The sequence below is a fragment of the Vombatus ursinus genome, unplaced genomic scaffold, assembly GCF_900497805.2.
Source record: "Vombatus ursinus unplaced genomic scaffold, bare-nosed wombat genome assembly UNPS02014779.1, whole genome shotgun sequence".
NCBI classification, from domain to species: domain Eukaryota; kingdom Metazoa; phylum Chordata; class Mammalia; order Diprotodontia; family Vombatidae; genus Vombatus; species Vombatus ursinus.
Window position 1 is genome coordinate 31,477,636 of NW_020954557.1, and position 24,635 is coordinate 31,502,270.

At 40.2% G+C, this 24,635-nt stretch overlaps 1 protein-coding gene and 1 pseudogene across 1 annotated transcript in view; one reads left to right on the plus strand and one right to left on the minus strand.

Moving 5' to 3' along the window:
* Positions 1-2,731: 2,731 nt before the first annotated feature.
* Positions 2,732-23,742, minus strand: LOC114045855 (annotated as a pseudogene).
* Positions 22,910-24,635, plus strand: part of NCKAP1 (NCK associated protein 1) — a 131,672-nt gene continuing 129,946 nt past the window's right edge. The window contains exon 1 of the mRNA XM_027865846.1: positions 22,910-23,051. Coding sequence (XP_027721647.1) covers positions 22,944-23,051 — 108 coding nt within the window. The 5' untranslated portion in view covers positions 22,910-22,943. The remainder of the gene's footprint in view (positions 23,052-24,635) is intronic.

Sequence of the window (24,635 nt, forward strand, 5' to 3'; positions counted from 1 at the left end):
TGGTTCTGTTCATTTCACTCAGCATCAGACCATACAAGTCTTTCCAGGTTTTTCTGAAGTCAGCCTGTTCATCATTTCTTGTAGCACAATAGTATTCCATCACATTCATATACTGCAACTTGCTCATCCATTCCCCAATTGATGGGCATCCTCTCAATTTCTAATTCTTTGCCACTACAAAAAGAGTTGCTATGAATATTTTTGTACATGTGGGTCCTTTTCCCATTATTATTATTATTATTATTATTATAGATGAGGGAACTGAGGCTAAGAGAGGTAAAGTGACTTGCCCAGATCACACAGATATTAAGTCTTTGAGGAAGGATTTGAATCCTAACTCTCGGTCCAGCTTTCTAACCACTGTGCCATATATCACTCTCAAGTACACCCATCATGCAATACAGCATATTATAGCTATCTGTGTTACCTTATCTTATCCCCTGACAAGACCATAAGATCTTTGAGAACAGAACTGTGTCTTATCTCTGCCAGCACTACACACAGCACAGTGCTCTTCACATTAGAAACTGAATATATGCTTGTGGTTGATCATTTGAAACAATATAAACCGGCTTGAATTTAATCTCTTTCAGTTTCTTTCTCAGAATTGGTTGTATTAACTAGCAAAGAAATCACCAGAATATTTTATTTGGGGTTGAGGGGTGAGTCATATATATGTATTTAATTTTCTCAGTGGTTGGAGAAGGAGAGCAGTAGGAAGGATAGGTTAATTAAAACAAAACAACAACAATAAAAAGAAATAACCAGAAGAATGAAGATATAAAAAAAAAACAACACATCAGAGCAATCAATACATATTCAGCACTGGAGCAATTGCAATACATCACACTAGGAGGAAAAGAGACACTTTGAAATGCTGCATAATGTTCTTTTAAGAAAAAAAATGTTTTGTTGCATTTGATAAATGTAGGGATTACATGATTAATTCCCTAGAAAAATAGGCATAGAAATCCTGTGCTTTTTTTTATATATAGGTAATTACCTAGTACCTAGTAATTACTTAATAGGTTTTGTAGTATCTGAATACTTTAGGATCCAGATATGATTTGATCAATCTAGACTGGAGAAGTTAGTAAAGAAAAATAACTGAAGTTTAATTTGTATTTAGATTTAGAGCCCTTAAAAGGAATGAGGACAGGCCCTGCTGTCTTCATTCCTATCTAATGATTCATCTCATGGGCCTTTAGAGCCCAAGAGATTTCTTGGAGTCAGGCTTTGTTGTTTCCACAAAAGGTGTTGGCACAAAAATATTCTTACCATCACACTTGAGATTTTTCAGGTTATCAGAAGGATTTTCCCCATTTCCCTGTCAAAGTGAAACTTGGATTTCCAACTGAGATTCTCATCAGAGCATTAGAGCTACCAGAGTAATAGTCTCTATAGTTCTGTGCTAAAATAAACACATGAACACTAATTGCTCTGCTGATTTGGACTTTTATCATTTTATATTACAGGACTTTAAAAATAGACTTCCCTATTCACTTTAAGTCAAACTGTCTTATAATTAAGATCAGTCAAAAGGAAGTATGTATATATGTATATACAGATACAGGATATATAGTATGTGTGTGTATGTATATATATTATATATATATCATGTCTAAAATTGTTTCATAGACTCCCTTTTTTTTACATTTAGAATTTTCTTTGTGAAAAAACTTTAATAAAGTAGATTGCAATCTAGTTAGAAATCAACATAACACTTAATGAACACCAAAGTCTTATAAATTACTTTTTGCTGTGGAAATTGGGTGTGTCCTAACAATGCTACTTATCTCTTGTGTATACTGTATTGGAAAGGTCTGTGATTTCATCAGTATAAAGAACTCCTTCCCACAGATGCTGAAGCAATCAGAATAGGATTTAATAGATTAAATCCCAGGGAGTGGCCTGAGGCACTGAGAGGTGAGATCACTTTCCCAAGGTCACGGAACTAATTAGCATTGGTATTTGAATCCAACTCTTTCTGACTCCAAATTCCCCGCTTTGTCCACTTCCACTAGCTTTTTCTCATATTTATTCAAACATAATGTAATTTTAGTACTTTCTATACTTAAAATTAATGTCAAGCAACTATTTAAGCATTTTGGCATGGACAAAGTGCAATTAGGATCATGAGATCATAACTTTGGAATTCAACCTTACCTTAGAGGTCTAGTCCAACTTCTTCGTTTTACAGGTGAGGAAACTTAGGTCCAGAGAGATTGACTGATTGCCTGAGGTCACAAAGCTGGCAGAGTCAAGATCCTTCTGACTACAAAACCATCACTCTTTCCACTGCTTCCCTCAATTATTTGGTCACCTATTTAAATAATTTATCCTGAATTAGCTAATGGTGGAATTGAATCACACAAAATGGATAGAATCAGAGATTAGTGCTGGAAGAGACCTCAGAGGCAGTCAAGTCCAACTAATTCTATCATTTTACAGAAGATTGAAACTGAGGTCCGTGGAAACTCATAAAGATTGTTCGGAAAAGAGGGAGGATTTGAACCCAGGTCCAGTAACTCCAGCATCAGTGCTCAGTCTACTGTGCCACACTACCTCCCTCAGTTACTTAATTATCTATATATATAGTAACTTTTTTTCCCTCACCACCAGCATTCCCTTTAATAAAATACTCAAGGTCACGGGTGATGGGGGCGGGTGGTAGGGAACAAAAGAGGAGTTAAATATTACCTTTTACAACCACAAAAAAACCTTTCTGTACTTATACCCATGTACTTCCCTCAGTTAGCAGGGGATGGGAGGGCTGGTGGTAAAAGCTCCAGAGCTGGCAGGGGCAGGGCTCCATTTCCTGCTGATAAAAGTCCTCTGCCCTCAAAGAAGTGCTTGAAGAATTTGCTTTCAGGCTGCTGGTGGGAGGAGCTGGACAGCTGTAGGTGGACTGAGAAACTCTGGTCATTGAAGAACGTAAATAGCTGGACCTCTGAGGTCTGTTTCTCCACCTGTTTGATTGAATCCATGAATATGTTGTGGAAATCTTTCATTGTGAACTCAGTGAAGCCCTGAGACACTAGGTTTTCTCATAACCCTGCAGACTGACTCAGTTTTTGATACTCAATACCTTTTCAACTCCCTCAGTTGCCTCTCTGCTCTGATTAGAGGACTAGTGAGTAGGGCAATAAAGCCTTCCAAAGCCTCCCTTAGTAAAGGGCTCATATCAGAATTTTCCAGGTAACTCCACTTTTCAAGGCAGCTCTGCTTTGACACCACCAAACATCACGCCCCCATTGCCCTTCCCCCTTTCAGCTTCCTTTTGTGAATTGCCTTCCCCAGTTAGATTGTAAACTCCCTGAGAACAGGGACTGTCTTTCTTACTTGTATATCTGGTGCTTAACACAGTGCTTTGCACTCTGATGGGCTGGCCACATTGTTCTAATGCCAACCCTAAGTAGCTTCTAAGACTATTTTATGGAGAACTCACAAAAGGCAAGTGCTCACTTGGTGGTCAGAAGAAGCAATGCAAGGACATTCTCAAGGTCTCTCTGAAGAACTTCAGAATCATCCGTGAGACATGGGACACATTGAGAGACACTGGCACAGGACCACCCAGTTTGGCATGCCCTCATCAAAGAAGGTGCTATGTTCTGCTAGTGAAGCAGAACGGCAGTAGCTTCAAAGAAACACAAGGTGCTCAAATTTAGAGAATCTACCCCAAATGTTTACATGGACTATTTGTGCCCAATCTATGGGAGAGCATTCTGAGTTCATATTGGTCTGATCAGCCACAGATAGACACATTGTAACTTGACATTAATATAGTGATTTCATTTTGGTCCTCTTAGAGAATGAAGGTTAACAACCAATCAAATGACCGACACGTGTTCAGTCATTTCAGTCATGTCTCACTCTTTGTGGCCCCATTTTGGGTTTTCTTGGCAAAGACACTGGAGTCATTTGCCATTACCTTCTCCAGAGCTTGGCACTTAGGAGGTGCTTAATAAATGTTCGTTGAATTGAATTTACTCTTGGCAGAGATGACTTTAAACCTCTGCAGCTATTTGCTATCCTCCAGAAGGGCCTCCGGGTGGGAAAACTCAGAGCTCAGTAGAAGCATCACCATCACACCTGGTCTTGTGTAAGAATGAATATTTTTTTGTGTAGATTCTTGTTCTTCTTTTGATGTTGCCTTTTGAATACAGGCATGCCTCAGAAATAACGCAGATTTGATTCTAGACCACCGCAATAAAGCGAGTCACACAAATTTTTTGTTTACCAGTGCATATAAAAGTTATGTTTATATTATACTGTAGTCTATTAAGTGCGCAATATTGTTATATCTGAAAAAACAATGTACATACCTTAATTAAAATACTTTATTGCTAAAAAAAAATGCTAACCATAATCTGAGCCTTCAGTGAGTAGTAATCTTTGTGGGTGGTGGGTCTTGCCTCCATATTGGTAGCTGCTGAAGGTTGGGATGGCTGTGGCAATTTCTCAAAATAAGACAACAGTTAAGTTTGCTACATTTATTGACTCTTCCTTTCACTTGAACACTCAGAAGCCATTGTAGGGTATTAAATGACCTAATTTTTTGTGTCTCAAGGAATAGGAAAGCAGGGGGAGAAGGAGAAAGAGGGGGGAACAGCTTGGTTAGTGAAGCAGTCAGAACATAACCAGCGTGCATTAAGTTTGCTGTCCTATAATAGCCACATCAAAGATTACTGATCACTATAACACATATAATACTAATGAAAAAAATTGAAATATTGGGAGAATTACCAAAATGTGACACTGGACACAAGGTGAGCACATGCTGTTGGGAAAAATGGTTCTAATAGACTTGATTGACTCAGGGTTGTCACAAACCTTCAATTTGAAAAAACAACAACAAAAAAAACCCAACCCACAATATCTGTGAAGTGCAATAAAGCTAAGCATAATAAAACAAAATATGCCCGTACTCCTTGTAAAAGACAGAGAACTCTAGGCTCCTGGAGACCAGTGGGTTTTGGATAGCAATTTCTTGGTGAATTCAGTCCTGCTGGGTTATGATGGCTTCATCATAGGCCAAACAGTTTATTTCTTCAGTCAATTCAAGTGGCTCCAACTTCTGCTGTTGAGGTTCTTTTGTTGGCATCTTTAAACCTATTTAACATAAGTTATCCTGATAGGGAAGATGAAAGAATTAAATCACAAAAAAGAGATAAGCTCACCTAGGATTTCAGAAACAATAATAGAATTAAAAAAACTGATTCATTTCCAGCTCAAATCTACAAAGAATTTTAAAGCTAGAAGGAGCCTTAAATACACAGTCCAAATCCCTTATTTCATAAATAAATCCAGCAGCAGGACCGACAGCCCCTGGCTGCATACAGATAGACCTGGTGGCTTCTTAGCAGCTCTGTTGAAGAGGGCTATGAGGTTTCAACTCCGCAGGAAAATGCCTTCCTTTTCTGAAAGGACTCAGTGACTTTCTCTTATTGCAACTTGACAGCTGGGAGAGAAGAGAGACTTTTTTTGGGTATATTTTTTTCTAATAAAATTACAAAACAAGTCTTTTTTTTTTTAAAGTAAAGTACAAATAGGTTAATTAATTTGGATATGATCTGTCAACTGGACCAAATTGGCCTCTAACCTGTGTGTGGCAAGAGCCCAAGAGGTCAGAAACAGGTAAGTCAGGAATCAAACAGAAGTTTAATTTCAAAGTGAGGGAAAGGGCTTGCAAGCAAGTACTTGTGTGCAGAAGTCTTGCCCCTAGTGGGGATGTGGGGGACCCGAGGCAATGTGGGGAGGTCTCAATACTTATACCAATGGTGAGATCATCCAGAGGGTGACTGCAAAGAATCGTGCCAAGCTCATGGGCATAGCTTGTTTACTGGGCCTTAGCTCTGAAAAGTAGGGTGTCTCCTAGTATCCAGACAGATCCTATGGCTAGTTAATGGCAGAGCTAGGACTAGAATGTCTATAAACTAATGGTTCAGTGCTTTTTCCTCAAAACAATGCACCTTTTGACAAGCATGTAGAAGATACAAGAAAAATTCTATTTGCATCTAGAATCAGTCAGTCAGTGTTAGTCAATCAACAAGCATTTATTAAGTGCCCCTTTGTGCCAGACACTATGGTAGGTGCTGAGGATACAAATACAAACTGGAGACAGTTTCTGCCTTCAAAGAACTGGAGGTATAGAACACATCTAGGGAGTGGTGATCAAGAAAAAGGTGTTTTGGTCACCAGTCAGAAGGATTGTGAGTGGAGTATAGGTCAGTAGATTATCATACTTCTTCCAGTAGCAATAGTAGTAGTGATTTGATTACTGTTCTCAGAGAAGGAGTAAGGTGGGGAGAGCAGGTAGAAGGAGGACAAAGGCAGAGTAAGCTCAAGGCAAGATATGCTTGCACTGGCCAGCCCCATTGTGTCTTGAGGGATAGATAGATGGTACATAAGGCATAGCCAATTATAGAAGTGTCAAAATTTGGCTCACTAGTGGCACATTGCAACACTCCCAAGCGCTGCCTAAACTAGATTAAAATGTAATTGAGAAATATTTAACAAAATAAATTAAAACACAGTGGAACAAAGATAATGTTAATATGTAATTTTATAAGTCAACCTGTGACCCACAGCGATCTTTATGTATGTTTTAGGGGTCTTTCTAATCGAGTTTGGAACCCCTGGTCTACAAGAAGCAACCAACTTAAACCAGGTAGTTCTAATTTGATTCAGGCAGTTGTTGCCAACCATACAGATTTATTTTTGACCCAGGTCAGATCTTTCACCACATTACAAACAACAACAAAAACAACAACAACAAAAAACAACAACAACAAAAAAAAACAGATTGCTGGCAACGCTCATGGAAAATCAATATTCGGGTTCCAGTTTCACCTAATTTTTCCATGTAGACAAAACATAATAAAATGAAAACTAGACTTTCCAAACATCTGACTTTTTATCATTGTGCATTATAAGGGTTAGCATGTGTGTTAACTGATAATATGACTGCATGTAATAAGATGGCATGTAAACCTATTTTTTATGGACTTGATGACAAATTGCTGTCACCACCATCATCCCCTCCCCTAATACTTTCTCAAATCAGTACCCAGTGCTGTACTCACCTTATGAGAGTTGCCATGTTTGCTCTTTTCCCCAAACTCAAAGTATAAAAAACAGAGGTCGGTGCCTTGGTACTCCATATTTGAAAGGTTGCCATCCCCTTGAAGAAGACAGAAAATGTTTTTGAATGGGGATGTGGGGCATAGCCACAGTGACAGTGAATCTGTAAGTATAACTTCTAGGCAACAAAGAAGTTGTAAAACACAGGATGAACATTCTTCTAGGGCTACTTTTTTCTTGCCAGTTCGTTCAGAATTGCATGAGAATGTTCTTTACCCAGGAATGATGCATTAGGAAAAGCGCAGCAGAGAAGTTTGTTTAACTCTTGAGTATAAAAGGGTCTGACTGTAGACCCTGCAGAGCTGATCAGCTCCTAGTTGGATCTTGTGGCGAATCTCAGGACCAAAGAGACCCGTTGTGACTAGGTTATAGGGTGATACATCTCTCTCTGTCTCTCTCTCTCCCTCTTTCTCTCTCTGTCTCTGTCTCTGTCTCTCTCTCTCTCTCTCTATATATATATGCATATATATACACACACACACATATACATACATATGTACATACATATATAAACTAACTAAGCTCCTGTTAGAGCTAGGATAGCCTAGATTAGCAGCTCTCATACTTTTTGGTCTCAGCGTCCCCATATATTGTTTTTATTTTTTTTATTTTCTTTTGTCTTTATTTAGTAGCATTCTTGGGGAGCAGAGTTCACTTGGCAGAGTAGCAGAAAAGACTAACAACACAACTCCTCAAAGATCTAGAAAACACATTAGATCAAGTGCTGAACCGGAAATCTAAGAAAAAAATCACAGTGAGTCATTTTTCACTTGCTTCATTCTAATTTTTAAGGAATTATTTTCTTCAGTTAGCTTTTGTATTTCCTTTTCCATTTGGCCAATTCTACTTTTTAAGAAGTTGTTTTCTTCCATGGATTTTTTCCCCCCAATTTGGCCAATTCTATTGTTTTTTTTATGGACAAGGGAAATTTTTTTTTATATAATATAGATACACACAAAGAGTACATAGTCAAGAATACTAGTGATGGGTTACCTGAAATACTAAGAATTCAGAGAATTGTAGAGCTGAGAAATCACCCCCTCAACAACCATGCGCACTCACCCACCCCCCCACCCCCCACCACCGCCACCAATGTTCCCTTCCAAATGAGCCAAGCTTTTCTAGAAAGCCACTTATGAATACTTTCTCTGCCATGTTGACCTCTCTTAGAAATCTTGTAGGTTTTGTCTTCATGCTCTCTTTCTGTCTTTTTGCCTACCCCTGCCTTAGGAGGACGCAGGGGAATCCATCTTTCTGCTTAGTCATTCATGTCCAGATCAAATTCAGGATACAGCTCCTTGGTGGTAACACCTCTGATGCTGGCTAATTTTTCCATTAACATCTGGCCCACATCTTTAATGTCATCGTACTCATGGAGCAGGGAAATGTGGTCTTCCAACTCGGACATAACATAGCCTTCAGCCATCAACTGGGAGATCTCCTGATCCAAAGTGTCCCTCTTTTACTTTAGCCCCTGGATTTCCAGTTGTAGGGAATCCTCACTGGTCTCATCAGCCTGGCCAGATTTGGGAGTGGGCACAGGGGATCGAAAAGCTGCCGAATGGCGTTTGGGGAGTCCCAGTTGTGCCCTCCAGAGGCCTGGGGTCCCAGGCTCGCTTCCCAAGGGTCTCTGCAGCATGGCCGGGCTCCAGGGCTGCTGGGGGAGTGCAGCAGTGACGGGCACTAAGATCGCCTCCCTGCCAATTCTATTTTTTAAAGGAGTCGTTTTCTTTAGCCAATTTTTATGTTTCCTTTTCCATGCTGTTGATCCTTTTTTTCACGATTATTTTGAATAACTCTCATTTCTTTTCCCAATTTTTCTTCTACCTCTATCACTTGATTGTTAAAATTCCTTTTGAACTCTTCCAAAAGGATTTTTTAGGCTTGAGACCAATTCAGATTCCCCTTTGAAGCTTCTTTGCATGTAGGCATGTTGACATTGTTGTCCTCTTGAGTTTATGTTTTGATCTTCCCTGTCATCACAGTAGCTTTCTATGGTCAGGGCTTTTTGTTTGTTTGTTTATTCATTTTCTAGCCTATTTTGTGACTTTTAAAATTGAACTCTGCTCTTAGGGTACAGGGGGCACTGTCCCAAGCTTCTTGCGCTGGGCGCAAGGGGTCTGGTCACTGGCTTACAGTGCTAGGGCCTCTGACTTGCTCACTGCAGCCGGCCTTATCACTCCTGTTGTGCCCAACGTTCCAGGGCTGGCAGCTTGCCTGCTTCGTGGGTAGGCCTCACAGTTGGTCTGCTGTGCCACTGGGACCTCGGTTGCTGATCTGTTCTGTGGGCAGGAGTCTTCCCCTGGCTTGCCTGGACACCCCAGCTTCCATTTGAATTGTCTTAGGAAGATTCTGAAGTTCACCTTTCCTGAAGTCCTTCTAAGTTATCTTGGGCTGGAGAATTGTTTCACTCCATCTTTTTGTAGGTTGGATCACTCCAGAATTTGTTTAGAGGCTTGATTTAATGTTGTTTGAGGGAAACTGGAGAGAACTCAGGCAACTTCCTGGCTTTTCTCTGCCATCTTGGGTCTGCCCCCGCCCCTATATATTCTTAAAAATTATTGAAGATCTCTACTAGAAATTTGACTTATGTGGGTAATAGCTATTGATATTATATTAGAAATCAAAACATTTTTGCATTATTATTTAAGTAGTTTTGATCTAGTGGACCTCTGCCCAAAAGGGTCTTGGGGTATCCCAAGAGTCCTCCAACTATACTTTGAGTACTGGCATAGTAGATGGAGAACTAGCCTGAGACTCAGGAAGGACCTCCTTTCAAACTCTGATACACACTAACTGTGTAATTCTAAGGAATCACTCAATCTTTCAGTGCCCTCAGGTAACTCTCTAGGACTAGAGTTTGCAGAACAGCAGCTTATCTCTATTGGTAGAGAGAGTTTCTCCACTGGGAATTCCTTATCTATATCAATGAAATTGTCTTCCACTTTCTTTCCAGTTCTCCTCCCCACAACTATTCCCTGTAAACATCAGTAGTGTCTCTTTCCCTGCTGGTGCAACATGCTTGTGGTTGATTCACATAGAGTAACTGTGTTCAATGGGGGAGGGATGTGCAGGGGCTGGGGTAGGGGAAAAGGTCAGTTGAGGAGATGCCATTACCAAATATACTTCCAGCTGCTCATCTTCCTATATCCTTACCATTTTATATTCTCTTGTTATGTTTAATAATTACCATAGGAAGTATCCTTGTGTGCAGAGCATGTTTTCTGTATAGTACACTTGATTTTATTTATTCCCTATCTTTCAGTTTATATAGGGGGGCAGGGGTTGGAGGTCATGTCTCATTTATCACCCATGAATTGCTGAAAAATCTAGTCTATATCCTAATCCACTGTTTAGTTTATTAGTGATTGTATTTCTGTTTCTATTCCATAAATACATGAATATAAATATTTATGTATAAACATTCATATATACATACATGTTTTTATATCCAAGGTATTCAAACTTATAACTATACTAAGACTTCTGGGGTACTCTACATATGTATGTATATATATGTATATATATATATATATATATATATATATAAATTAAGATCAAAACCATTTTAAAGATCAAACTAATATTTGCATATACCAGTATTTATTTCACCAATACTATATAAGTAGAAAAAATTAGTATAAAATTGAATTACAAAAAACAAACAAATCCAAAACCCCAAAACCCCAGCATATGCATTTCTAGCAGCATAAAGGGAGCTGAGAAAATTAAAACTAATCATAAAATTAAATTCTTCATTAAGTTAGAATTTTCCCTCAGAGAAAACTGAGTTTATTTTAAGAAGAACTTTAGAGGAAAAGACAAATTTGCCTCTAGATGGTATAGAGCAAAAACAAATAAAATGTGAACTGTGTAACCAAAACACTAACAGCTCATAAAAATGATTCTAGTTAGATGTGTTTGGGAATGTTCAAGATCAAGGTTGTAATTAATTTTTCATGGCTAGGCAATGGGGTTAAGTAACTTGCCCAGGGTCATACAGCTAGTAAGTGTTATGTATGTGTCTGAGGCCACATTTGAATTCAGGTCCTCCTGAATCCAGGACCGGTACTCTATCCACTGTGCCACCTAGCTGCATTGCTTTCTTTTTGGACTTTCCAGATCAGTTCTATTTATGGCATCTACCCCTTTGACTATCAGAGGCATCCTGTCTTACATTTAGGTTCATCTTAATTTTATTTACACTATATTGTAATATCTGGCCACCACTTAACTCTAGTTCAGCTACTATTGTGAAAAATGTTTATTTTCCTTCTTTGTTGCTCTATTTTTTCCCCTAAAAATGTATTTTTAAAAGATATTCTTAGTGGATTAGATTGCCATGTAATCCTACTTTTTGTGTAAGTGAATAAAATTGAATATTTCTCTGATTACTGTAATTCCTATGTGTTTCACTCTATGATAATAATAGCTTATGTGTTTTAAGTTTTGCCAAATACATTACATACACTTTCTTATTTGGTTCTCACAACACCATGAGGAAAGTGCTATTATTGTCTCATTGTCTCTATTTTGCAGATTAGGAAACTGAGGCTTAAAGATGTTTTATCCAGAGTCCCAGTGCTAGTAAGTGTCTGAGGCAGGATTTGAGCCCTGATTTCAAGTCAGGTGTCATATGGCTTCTTTAAGGATGAAGGATATTGCTATTATAAATTTCAAGTCACATTTTGTAAGCAGCTTTCAGAAATATGATGGGAAAACAAGTGTTTTACTTGTTTTAAGAAAAAAAGTAACAAAATCCTTTTGCTAGGTGTCACAGTGGACAGGGGAAAGTAATAAGCATTTATGTAGCACCTACTATGTGCCAGGCAACATGCTAAGTGCTTTTTACAAATGTTATATCATATGATAATAACTGGACCTGGAGTCCACAAAGACTTAAGTTCAAATTCTGCTTCAGACCCTGGACTACTTAAGTAAGGCTCTTAAGTTTCATACTTAAGTAACTAAGTCACTTTAACCTCTTTGTTTCAGTTTCCTTAACTGTAAAATGGGGGTAATAACACCTACCTCTCAGGGTTGTTGTGAGAATCAAATGAGATAATATTTGTAAATGGCTTAGCATAGAGCCTGGCACATAACAGGTGCTTTAAAAAGGTTTGTTTCTTCCGTCTGATAGAAGAAAACCTATAATTGGATATTTACATTCAGAATAGAAAAGTCTTAAATAGATTTCCTTTTTGTCTCTTAGGCCTTACCTGCAATTAGAGGATAGTATAATAGAAAGCACAAAGCTTCTGAAAGGCAAGTATTAACTTTTGATATGAAGAATCATGTACATTTGCTGGAAAGGGCTTCTAACCCTAAAGCTAAGAAGCTAAGTAAGTTAGAGGCAATGTAATTAATATTGGTATTTTAAAAATCAGTATTGGAATAAATTGTTAAATTGAGGATTAGTGAGAAATATATCATAGACTTAGAGCTGAAAGAGACCTTTGAGTACCACCCCTCTTCAATTTACAGATAAGGAAAATAAGGGCCCATGAGTTTAGGTGACATGCCTAAGTTTACACCATGGGTGTCTGAAATAGGCTCTTAAACCTGGTCTTCCTAACTCCCAAGTCAGCACTCTACCCACTTTTCCATGCTGACTTTCATTAAATTGAACCTAGTGGTTAAAATAGTGATCTTTGTATACCTGTCCTAGAAAATTCACAATTGTAAGCTAAATCTCAGGTTAAGAACATACTTTGCAGTGTGGATGGTTTAGCACTTTAGTGACACTATGTTCCAATTATAGGAAAAATATCTAAGGAAATAAGGTCTCTGAAATGCTGAATATGCAACCACAAAGTTGTAAAATGAGATAAAGTATCATACATATGTAGCCCACAGACATGAACAACCGCATACATTATACTGATATAAAAATATAAACACATATTATTGCCGCAACTTCAAATTTGCCATTTTCTCCATTACCATTCCATCATGAACAAGTGGCCTTTTTGAAGACTGACACTGGTTTTAGAGTTGGGAAACAACATTGATTTGTCAATCTTAAGCACTAGAATTTGGTTTTGATGAACACATAGGGACACCCTAGGCCATAATAAATAGGGAGCTGTTGTCCTTTACCCCACACTTTGGGAAAGACTTCTGTAATCAGCTGCCTGGGCAATGATAATAGAGTAGTTTAGGATTAACATTAAAATAATCTGAAAATGTCCATTAAATGCTTTCAAGATTTTCATTATGAGTGATTTCATTATTATAATATGGGTATTCTTCACCAAAGTCTTACTCAGATATCTCATCCTTGCATAGACATGACCTCAGATTTGTTCAAGCTATCATGGAAGCTCAAGCTTAGGTAGTTCTTATCAAACTGGAAAGTCTTTGAAGATGGTAGAGAGATAGATATCTGTTGTTAAGGATAAATCTAGCTAAGTTTGGAGAGATTCATCACAAGGTTGGCTACAGGTTTTTTTTTGGTCACAGCAACTCTCAAAGACCATCTACTAAGTTAAAAGTTTTTGAAGGGTTGTGATAAAGAGAGTACCCACACATGAAGTTGCACATCCTTGAAATTTTGACCTAAATGCCTAGCTTTGTTCAATAAATATATTTAAGAAGAATCTGCATATAAATAAATATACTTGATTAGTTCATTATTTAAAAGAATCCTAAGTTTAAATCTTTTTCTAAAGACAGTAATTACAAAGAACAGAAACTCCTTTTTTGGCCTTTCTTTGTATCCCCAGCATTTAGCAAAGTGCCTGGCATATAGTAGGTGCTTAATATATGGTTGCTGACTTGACTCTCCCAATTTGCTTTAAAAGTTGGATTTTTGTATACTGTTTCCTTAAAAATGGGAAGCTCTTATAAGTATAGTGGACATAAAAGGCATGGTACTGAGATACCCACCCCCCCATTTCCCCAGTTCTCTCCAGGTTCTCTCTTCCTGAAATGGGACTACTTTACTCACCCAACCAGGAAAGTCATTCGATTCCTTGAAGGATGGCTGTGCAGCTACAACTCACTCTCCCTGTTGATATTTGGGAAATGTGTCTATACCCACAACATTGTTCCTAAGCCTTCCATCAATGTGCTTCCCATTACACAAATAAGTTACAACAACACTGTAAACTCTGAAACATAAATTATATTTACTAAATGAAAAGGCAAAAGTAAGAATAATCAAAACATAACAGTCTGCCCCTAAACCTGGGTCACACTCTCACATCAATGCACACAGTGTTTGTGGGAAGAGAGTATATACAAACTTGTGGAAATCTGGCAGTGAGACACATGGACAGGAAAATTCTCATGTTGAGCAAACTCATGATGCTAGACTCCCAGCTAGGAAGTCTGTAGTCTCCTCATGGAACAGTCAGCACCTACTGATCAAGACCATTCCACTCTCCCACTAGATAAAATAATTTTTCTGCAACTCTGAGGTCATTGAAGCAGAGCTCTTTTGGCTAAGAGCTATCTTAAGCCTAAGGCTTGCAGAGCTTTCCAGATCTCTCTTGGTTAGGCACTGAAGCTGATTGATATTCTTTCAGTGAAAATCAGTTTCCTTTAAACCTGGGGTCTACAAAGTAAAGGACAAAGTAGACAAATCTTTGAGGCTTATATTCTTTCAAATGTAGATGATACTAGAAAGCAAGGTAGCCTTCCCCCACTCTCAAATCAGGTCTTCACCCAAGAGGAGGATTCTTCCTTTATACTAATCAGCTCTTTCTCTATGTCTTTTCAAGATGATTTCTCAGTTAGCTTATGATTTTCTGATCTGGCTTCTAATGTCTCAAACCAGAGCCTCCTTTTGTGTAATGACCCATCTCTAACTTAGATTAAGAAATCCCAAATCTATATTTTGTCATATATAGTAGTTATCTTGCTATAGTTGCATAGTCCCCAAACAGTTCTTTAATGAAGATTTTGTTATTTACTCATTCAACAACTACTTACTGTGTTCACTATGTGTCAGGCAATATGATAAACATTGGGGATACAAATAAAGGTACACATACAGTCCTTGACCTCAGAGAGCTCATATTCTAATGGATGAGATGAAGTATAAATGACTAGGTACAAAAAAGGATACATACCAAATAGATAGACTGTAATCTTGGAGAAGAAGGAATTAGTAGGAGGTACTGGTAAAGGTCTCCTACAAAAGAATGGATTTGAACTGGTTTTTGAAGGAAGCTAAGAAAACTAAGAAGTGGAAGTGAGGAGAATTAGTATTCCTTGTTTGGGAAACAGATATTGAAAAGTCTCAGAGACAGAAGTTGGAATGTCATAGTCAAAGAGAAGCAAATAAGCCAGTGAAGCTGGATTATAGAGTTTATTGATAATAGTAAAAGGTAAGGAAACTGGAAATATAGGAAAAGGACATATTAGAAAGAGTTTTAAAGGTCCAATAATATACTCTAAAGTCCTGAAAATAGTCATACTCAAATTAGTGGCTGGAAAACAATGCCCTACAGTCATCTCTGTAATTAGGCATTTGCATTTGAGGGGCATGCTTTCATTCCAAGCCATCAATACTTTTATCTCAGGTGCTGTTTTCTAGCAGTTCCTAAGAACTCTTCAAGCTGATATTCTTGGTGTTTTCTGCATCTGTGTCATTTTTTACAACTCTTTGAGCAGATAAAATATACCCACATATGAAAGGGGCAGTACCCTTACATAAGAATTGTTCTAATAACAATTGGCATGGTCTGGTATAATGGATAGAGAGCTGGCTTAAACTCTCTGCTCCCTAAGCCTTGGAAAGAGCAATACCTCCTTTTTTCCAGCCCAGTGCATACATTCATTATTTAGAAGTAATTCTTAAGTAGATGTGATTTGGCTACTGCTTCTGCAGATGGTATAGCCTTTGCTTGCTCAGAAGCCTTAGCTACTGAAGAATCAGAAAACAAAATTCTCAAAACCAAAGTCCTTGGCTTTGTCAAAAGTTCAACATAAGAAATGGATAGGGTTTTATATGTGGAAACGACATTAAAGATGAAGTATTACCATTTGTTATGCTATGTTGCTGTACTCCAAGGACCATGGGACTTTCCCATCCAATTTGCAGCTGAAGTCTCCTTTAAAGTCTCTGGAATGCAAACTCCTTGAGAGCAAACACTGTCTTAATTTTCTATTTTATTCCTAACACTTAGCTCAGTGTTCATTCATTCATTCATTCATTCATTCATTCATTGTTAGAGGTAGTTTCCTTAAAGGGAGCTCCTGATGCCAATAAAATCACAGGTCCTGACCAAAAAAAAAAAAAAAATTAAATAAAGTCACATTCCAAACACAAGATATCCAAGTCAGATGACTCTTGCCAAGACTGTTATAAATATGGAGCTATCATCTGCTTCCCACATTTTCTCTAAAGACATATAATAATTTTAATTATCTCTATATATTCCTGGGACACATTAGCAGAGCTCTTTTAACTGAAGTGAGATATTTTAAAATCTTTAACACCACAGGAGCTGTCAGGAATATTCATGCTATGGTGAAGGAAACTAGGGATTCCTATAATGCTCTTGAAAAGAAAATTAGTTTCCTAAGTATTTCCTAAGGGCCTAAGGGTCCTTTCGTGATTTTTTTCCCCCAGAAAATGATTATATACAAATATTCAGCTGCAGCACAAAATCATAACAACATAATCAGCTTTTCATAAAAACTTTACAAGCCAATTCACATAGTATGATATTTAATAGTCTTGAACCAAAGGAAATATAAAGGACACAAAATTGTTAAAATTGCCTAGTAATCATAGGTGCATGATAAAATATATTATTATTAGTTCAGTACCAACAGTGGACTTTGCATTATACATGTAGGTGAGCTTCAAAGTCTTATATTTTAATGATATTACTTTCCGAGGAAAAATGTAAACAAGTACAAGAACTGCAAATATTTCATCTAGATAAATTATCTTTCATTCTAGTAGATGATTCCTTTATACATCTAAAAATGGGTTATAATAAAAACCTAGTACTAAGACTATTCTCTCAGGAATCTGAACACCTGAGTTTAAATTTTACCTCTGATACTATTTGTGTGACCTCAGGTATGTCACTTAATTTCCCTATTTCTCAGTTTCTTTTTCAATAAAATGAAAGGGTTGGAGTAGTTCATAAGTTCCCAAAATGAGTGATAGCACCCTCTGGGGGGCATTGGAATGAGGGGCAGTAGTAACCTCAATGCAATTGGGGGACATTAAATAAAAATAAAGGGGTGGTGGAAGCATAAGGAAAGATGAGAAGATAAAAAATTTTTTGAAAAACCATTTGTACATGTTTCATCTATTAACATAGTTAAAGTCGTAGTGATTACATTATTTTCCATAAAAACACACAAAATGCAAGTTATAACTGATCAGTGGTCAAGTCAGTCAACAGGTCTTAACAAGCAAGTGGTGGCAGGCAAGTATGTCATGCATTGTCTGGAAGTCCAGCATGCGTCAGCAGGAATATGTGCATGTAATGACTTGTTTACAATATGATACTATGTGGTTACATGATGCAATACTGCATCATCAAAATTTCAGTGCAGGAAAAAACCCCACAAATTTACAATAAATTATTAAATTTAAATGCATCATTTAAAAATGTATATTTTTTAAATGACACAAATTTTTTTAAAAAAACCATTAAAGGGTTAAAGAAAGTAGATTTCCAGGGGGTCACTAAGTAGTTTTTTTTTTTTTGAAAAGGGGGTGGTAAGCCAAATAAGTTTGGGAACCTCTGGATTAGATGGTTTCTCAGCTCTACCATCCATGGTCCTGTGATTCCCGATTTAGGCCCCCTGAACACAAGCAGCTGCAAAGGTGTGAATCCTTCCAGGAATATGTCAGTGCTCTACCAATGGCTTTTTAATGAGGACAAACTGTTGTATTCAAATTTGCACACCTATTTTTTTTTTTTGTCCTTTCCTGTGTGCTGTAGGCCCCTTTAAAAAAAATAGAAACAAACAGTTCCCTTTTGGTGGTACTCAGTAGTGCTGGCCCTAAGCAAAACTGTGAAGTATAGGAAATTCATTCTTGGCCTCTTCCCAATTTTCCCTTCAGTAACTTTTTTTTCTTGGTACCTCTCCCTGGACCCTTCATATGCTGCTTCTTTGTTGCTCAGCCCATGCTTCAAACCTTTCCCTCCTTGTTCCTTCCTATCAAAATTGTATTTTGTTCCATTCCCTTTTGGCTAACTGTCAGGTTAGAAAGCAATCTGATAAACTAATTCCCTCAATGTATTAATGATTGATGACTGTTCAATATGTTACCTCACCAGGGGTGTATACATTTGTCAAGGTACTATTACGAGATACCCTAATAGTTTTCCAGAGCTAAGGCCCAGCAAGCAAGCTGTGCCCTGAGCTTGGCATAACAACAATCCTTTGTGCTTACCTTCTGGAATTGATGGTCCCTGAGTTCTGGCATGCACCAGACATGCCCAGACATGAAGCCCTGCTATGAAGGGACTTGATGTCACTAGACAACCTTGCCTCACTGTTGCTGTTATGCCTCATTACTGTTTCTACACTATCCCGTTTGACTCTTTGTCTAGCCACAAGTATATAAATCAAGGTTCAGCCCCACTGAAGTGGGTCCCTCCAGTAGGGGCGGGGCCCTGGCACAAGTGTCCAGTCTGCCTCCTTGATTGCAAGCCATTTCCCTCACTTTGAAATTAAACTTCTGTTTGATTCCTGACTCTCCTGTCTCTAACTTGCTCTGTTTGGTTCCTGACCATCCACAGGTTAGAGGCTTGTCTACTCCAGTTGACACATTTTAATAAGACTCTTGGAGATGCAAAGCCTTAACCCAAAGGAATGAGTCTGTAATGACAGATTTTTAGGGACAGTGACAGGAAGATTGGGGTAACATTTGGGGACAGGGAAATCTTTCTTTCCCATGCTTTTCAAATAATACCAAACAGGTCATCTCTTACATTCTCTTCCTATGGGTAAAATCATTCCTGTCAAGATTGTGGGGCAGAAAAATGAACTTTCTCAATTTAATTCAGTAAACATTTATTCAACACCTGCTATATGCAAAGCACTGGAGATACAAAGATAAAAAAACCTAAAAACAATCTTTGCTTTTAAGGAGTTTTTATTTTACTGGGGCAATAAAAACAGAATCTAAGATAGCAGGCTGAGAAGTTTGTGTTTTGTCCTAGAGGCAATGAAAGGCAGCAGAATGCAGTAGAAAGCATATAGGATCTGGACTGAGGCCCTAAGCTCGAATCCTGGCTTTGTCAGTTACCTATATTGTAATATAACCTTGGGCAAATCACTTAACCTCTTCAGGCCTCGGTTTCTTCATCTTTAAAATTAATGTGTTGGATTACATGACCTCTAGGTTCCTTCCGGTTCTAAATCCATGATCCAATAGGGAGAGGCTGAAGTAGGGGAGTCAGAACCGTCTTCAGAACTATGTTTTAGTTATACAGTTAACCCTTCCACATCTTGACTATCCTTATGGAGGTTTCGATATATTGAGGGTCAGCATAAGAAATTAAATGAGAATTTTGGAGAGTTTTACAGAAGCCAAAGAAGATATGTGGAAGGCCGGCAGATGACACAGAAAAAGTTCAGAAACTCAGAAATGCATAAAATATATGTATAATATTATATATCAACATATTTCATCTTTTTTTCCCAGTAATTCAATAGTTTATTCATCTAAAAAACTGTGTAAAAGTATATAGCTCTCATCCACAAGGTCTATATAAATGACATTTAAAATGGAGGTTTTTTATTAGTTTCTGTTTATCAAAGTATTTTTAGTGCATAGTACCAACAATATACTGTAGTTTTTTTAAAATGAACTTCACATATTTTTGTATTCTTTCAAATTGTCTGCTACATATAAAAGAAGCTCACTATAAAATGCTTGAAGGAAAAAAAAAGACAAAAATTCAGAACTTCTCAGAAATGTACAGCTTTTACATTTTAAAAAAGGTTTTGAAATATACATACACACAATTCTCTCTCCCTCCCCCCTCCCCTCAGTTCAAACCACAGTAACAGTAAGAGTTCTGATTTCTACATGATCTCCAAAATTAGAAATTAAAAAAAAATAATTTCTTCACTTGGTAGCAAATCCAGGGCTTGTATATTTCAGATTTATTCAGTAAAAAACCTCACAAGTAAAATAATGTATATTTAAGGGAAATATTATACAGACTTTCACACAGAAGTACATAAAATTTTAAAAAATCTATTGCCATTCATTTATTTTGCACAAAACGCATAAATATGTCACCAGCTTTTCTTAACTTTAAAAACTTAAATAAAAACACCAGATGAAAACTCATATTTTAACTTTTAATACCATAATATTTCAGGCTTCTTGTATGGTATGAAGGGACAACCAAAATATTTTACACAGATTTTCCAGATCTTAGGGGCAACTGTGCCCCCAACCCCTTCGATGTAGAAGGAATAACTGTATTAATTTGGCAGCTGTGTGGAAGATGAATGGGAGAAGGCAGTTACTACAATCAGGGAGACCAATTAGAAGGCTACTGCAATAGTCGGGGAATAGAGGAAGATTTTTATAAGGGCCTTAACTAGGATGGTGACCTGTGTGAATCCAGAAAGGTGATAGAAGGAATGGATCTGAGATTTGTGGAGGTAAAATCAAGAAGACTTAGCACCTAATTGAATATTCCAGGTGAGGGAGAGAGGAGTCCAGGAAGACTCAGACTGTAAATGTGCCTCAGAGGAAAGTTGTCTTTGCCCTCAAAAGAAATAGGAAAATTTGGAGGAGGGCTGGGATTGAGGGCAAAGATGTGTTGCTTTATTTACAATGAGTTTGAGATACTGATGGCTCATTTTTCTCTCCACATTTCATCCAAACCGAACTATTCTTGGAGAATTTAGAAAACTTAATACAATGTGGGAAAGTAAAATGGTGATTCAAATGGGGACAAGTGGGCAAACTGTTACCTAAATAGAATTATTTTTCTTCCACGTGAACTAAACTCCTATTCCTGTTCCTCTTGGCTTGGAGTTTTCTTTGGATTTCTTTTAAGGCCACTCCAGTAAAGCCTACCAAACTCTAAAGGCATGTTTGCTATCTGAAGTTCAGCTGTGTGGAGAAACTATCCCTTAACTAAGATTTGGCCACCAGGTGATGAAATTTTCTAGACATGGCAACTCATGGGGACAAGTACTAAGGCATGGAAGGCCTGTGCGGGGACTATCCCTTCTCTAAAAAATCATGACTGTTGTAGGAATGAAGAATCTGTCTTCCCAGGTGCTCTGATCAACCTAGAGATATCTTCTTTGCTAAAAAGTCTACCGTATTTGTTAAGAGTGTATTTTGTCGAAAGGTCTGGACAGTATGTTGTCATTAAGACAAATTTAATTAGAACTCAAACAACAGGAGGACTATAAGCCTAAAAATACGAAGGCAGTAGGGCTCTGTGAGCCCCCCATCCCCACTACTCCTCTCCCTACTTTCTCTGCTCTCTGCTCAGTCTTGCAGCAGGAATTTAAGGTTCTTGACCAGAAGGTACAGCTACCAGACAGCTAAGCTGAAACTGACTTAGCAGGGGAAAAATTGGGGAACGCTCCCAGAAACCCCAAACCCAGCGCGTTTTCAAAAAAAGTGGCTCGTGATGAAGACGGGGGCAGGGGTTCAAGAGAATGTCAGCACCCTCACGTTCTCCTGCCTGGGCTCTAGATTCGCGATGCCGACTCCATCTCTCAAGCAGATGGGGGGGTGCGAGGATGCGGGGCGGTAGAGGCAGGGACCCGCTAGGCCGGGGTGGGGGGTGGGAAAGAGTTGAGCGAGGCGGAGATCCCAGCCTCTCGGGGAGGGGCACCATCTGCGACGTTCTGCCGGGAGCTGCTGTCAGAGGAGTGGGAGTGATGGTGGGGGCGTGAGAGGGATGGGGGGAAGGTGCCGGGAGCGACCAACCCACTCCCTGGGAAGCTACACTCGAGGACAACCTCCCGCCCCCGTGCTTCTGTCCTGGGTGATCCGCTGCGGGTAGCATGGGAGATGCTTTCTCTGCGCCTCTGGGGGAGCGCGAAAAGGGGCGGGAGACTAGGGAACCAAAAATGAATTTGACCCTAGCACTGCCATAACCCCTTGGAGTCCCCCCTCTTCCGCAAGGGTCCTGGAGTCCCCCCTACTAGGCAATACTGGGCTGGAATAGGGCCTGGCCTGGGAGGGAGGGCTCGAGGCTCCCCCTCCCACTGCCCCTATCGAGCTGGGGAAGGAGGGTTGAGGGTGGGAGCCGTGTTGGTGCTCCCGCAGTTCCTCCTCCAGCCACTGAGGGGCGCTGGGGAGATGGATCAGGTGACCCGGGTGCGCGCCTGGGGGTGTAGGGGGGGGTTGCGAGAGGCTGCCTCGTTTTGGGCCGGCCGGGAGACGCGGATCCGCCGCCGCCGCCGCCGCCGCCGCCGCCGCCGCCGCCGCCACACCTAGTGGAGGAGCTGGGAAAGGCGGCTCAGAGCTGGGGGGTGGGGTGAAAAGGAGAGCCGGGGGTGGGGACGGAAGGACGGGTGGACAGGAAGGTAGGCGGGCAGGCAGCGGGAGCCGGTGAACAGCAGCCGGGGGAAGGGACCCTGAGGCGGTGGCGGCAGCAGCGAGAGCAGAAGCAGCTCCCCCAGCAGCAGCAGCCGCGGCGGCGGCTCCCGTGCTCACCGGCCGGCGGGGCTGGGGCGGGCGGGCCATGGGAACACTCTCCTGAGGCGGAGGTCGAGGGCGGGCGGGGAAGGGAGGAAGCCGAGAGCGAGCGAACGGGAGGACACGGAGCGAGGGAGGGAGCGCTGAGGCCGCGGGCCGCTGTCTGGGGAGCGGGGTCGGCGGCGGCACCACCATGTCGCGCTCGGTGCTGCAGCCCAGTCAGCAGAAGCTGGCGGAGAAGCTCACCATCCTCAACGACCGCGGCATCGGCATGCTCACCCGCCTCTACAACATCAAGAAGGTATGGACCGCCGAGGCCCCGGGGCTGCTGCGGGCGGCGGCCGAGGCCGGCTGGGAGCGGCAGCGGCAGTCACGGCCGCCGCAGCCACTCGGGGAGGGCTGGGTTGGGCCGGGCAGAGACGAAGGAGGACGGGGAGGTGGAGGGGCAGGCGGCTCGGGGGAGGGAGGCCTGAAGGACGCATCCAAGGGGAAACCCCCCCTCCCCCCCGGGCTAGAGTCAGGGCTGGGCCCCGCGCGGCCTAACTGCGGAGTCCGGGGCGCTCACCTCCGCCGCGGCCCCGGCCCCTGCAGCCTGGCCAAGGAAGCCGCCAGAAGCCATTTCCCCGCTCGCCCTGGGGAGCCGGGATCGGGCTCTGGGAAGGCCCCCCCCCCCAGCTGCTTCTCTTCCCCAGCGCAGCGGTGGGGGCGGGGTGACCAGGACGGGGAATGAGCTCGACAGGAAAGGGCTGGAGGGTGGGGATGCTGGGGGAGGATAGGGAAACTTGCTTGTTCTGTATGGAACTGCGGCGGCAACAGCAGAAATGGAAGGGGTGGGGGCAGAAAGGCCCGTGGGGAGCCCACCTGATACTCCCCAATGTTCCGGTCATTCCTAGCATTTGGGGACGGGAGGGGGTGGGATGGAAAAGGAAATGGCTCACCGGATGACTCTCACCCATCCTCACTCTGCCAGTTTCTCCTAGGCTGCTAAGTAATGGCCTTTTGAGAGGGTGTTAACATCTTAGGGTGATTTCATGTTTTGAAGGTAGGGAGGAGGGAGAAGTGAGGGTGGAACTAATTTTTGCCTAATGCTTAGGACTTGTGACTCACTAGAACAGGAATAACAACCTTAACCTTGCTTCTCCTGCCACCTTCCTTTCCTCTCTGACTTAATGCACATGCGGATAACCGTAGGTTCATGTGTATGTGTTTTTTAAAGGCCGCTCTTAAAAGTTCACTGTGTCTCTGAAACAAAATCTGCAACTGTGTTACCCACTATTACTGCTAAATATTCTTTGGTGTTTTGAGTAGCTGTTTGCTATCCATTGCTTTGAAGTCTTCAGAAAGCCCTGGAAAGGCAAGTCGGCCTGTAGTTTAATAAAAACAGTTTTAAAGCTAGCTTTAACAGGTAGCTTTTTGTTTTAATCCACAACGTTGTGCTTATACATTCCAGGGGAAACAAACCAAAATAATTCCATCTTTTTGGAAACTTAAGTCGTTAGCCAGTTTAGATAGATTGAAGATTAATCTGTGTGGGTATCAGCTATTTCAGTTCCTATTATTTTGATTATATACATGCTTGGTTTCAGACTTTTATTACTGCTTGCCTCAATATTATTTGTTAGTTTTAAATAAGACTCATTTTTTCAAGAATTGGTAATGTTAAGATAAACATTTTAACCTGTTTAAATTTTAATTAAAAAGATATGTTTCTGTAATACATTCCATAATGGGGTTGTTTTAAAGAGCTGTTGTTTAAAACAGTGTTTTGGTGAGAATTGCTTATTTTGGAATAGTCCACGTGGGTCTAAAAGCATACTTCAACATGTATGTAAGAGTTGGCTGTCTTTGTGAAATCTGATGGGTCAAGGGTTCTTAACTAGGGTTA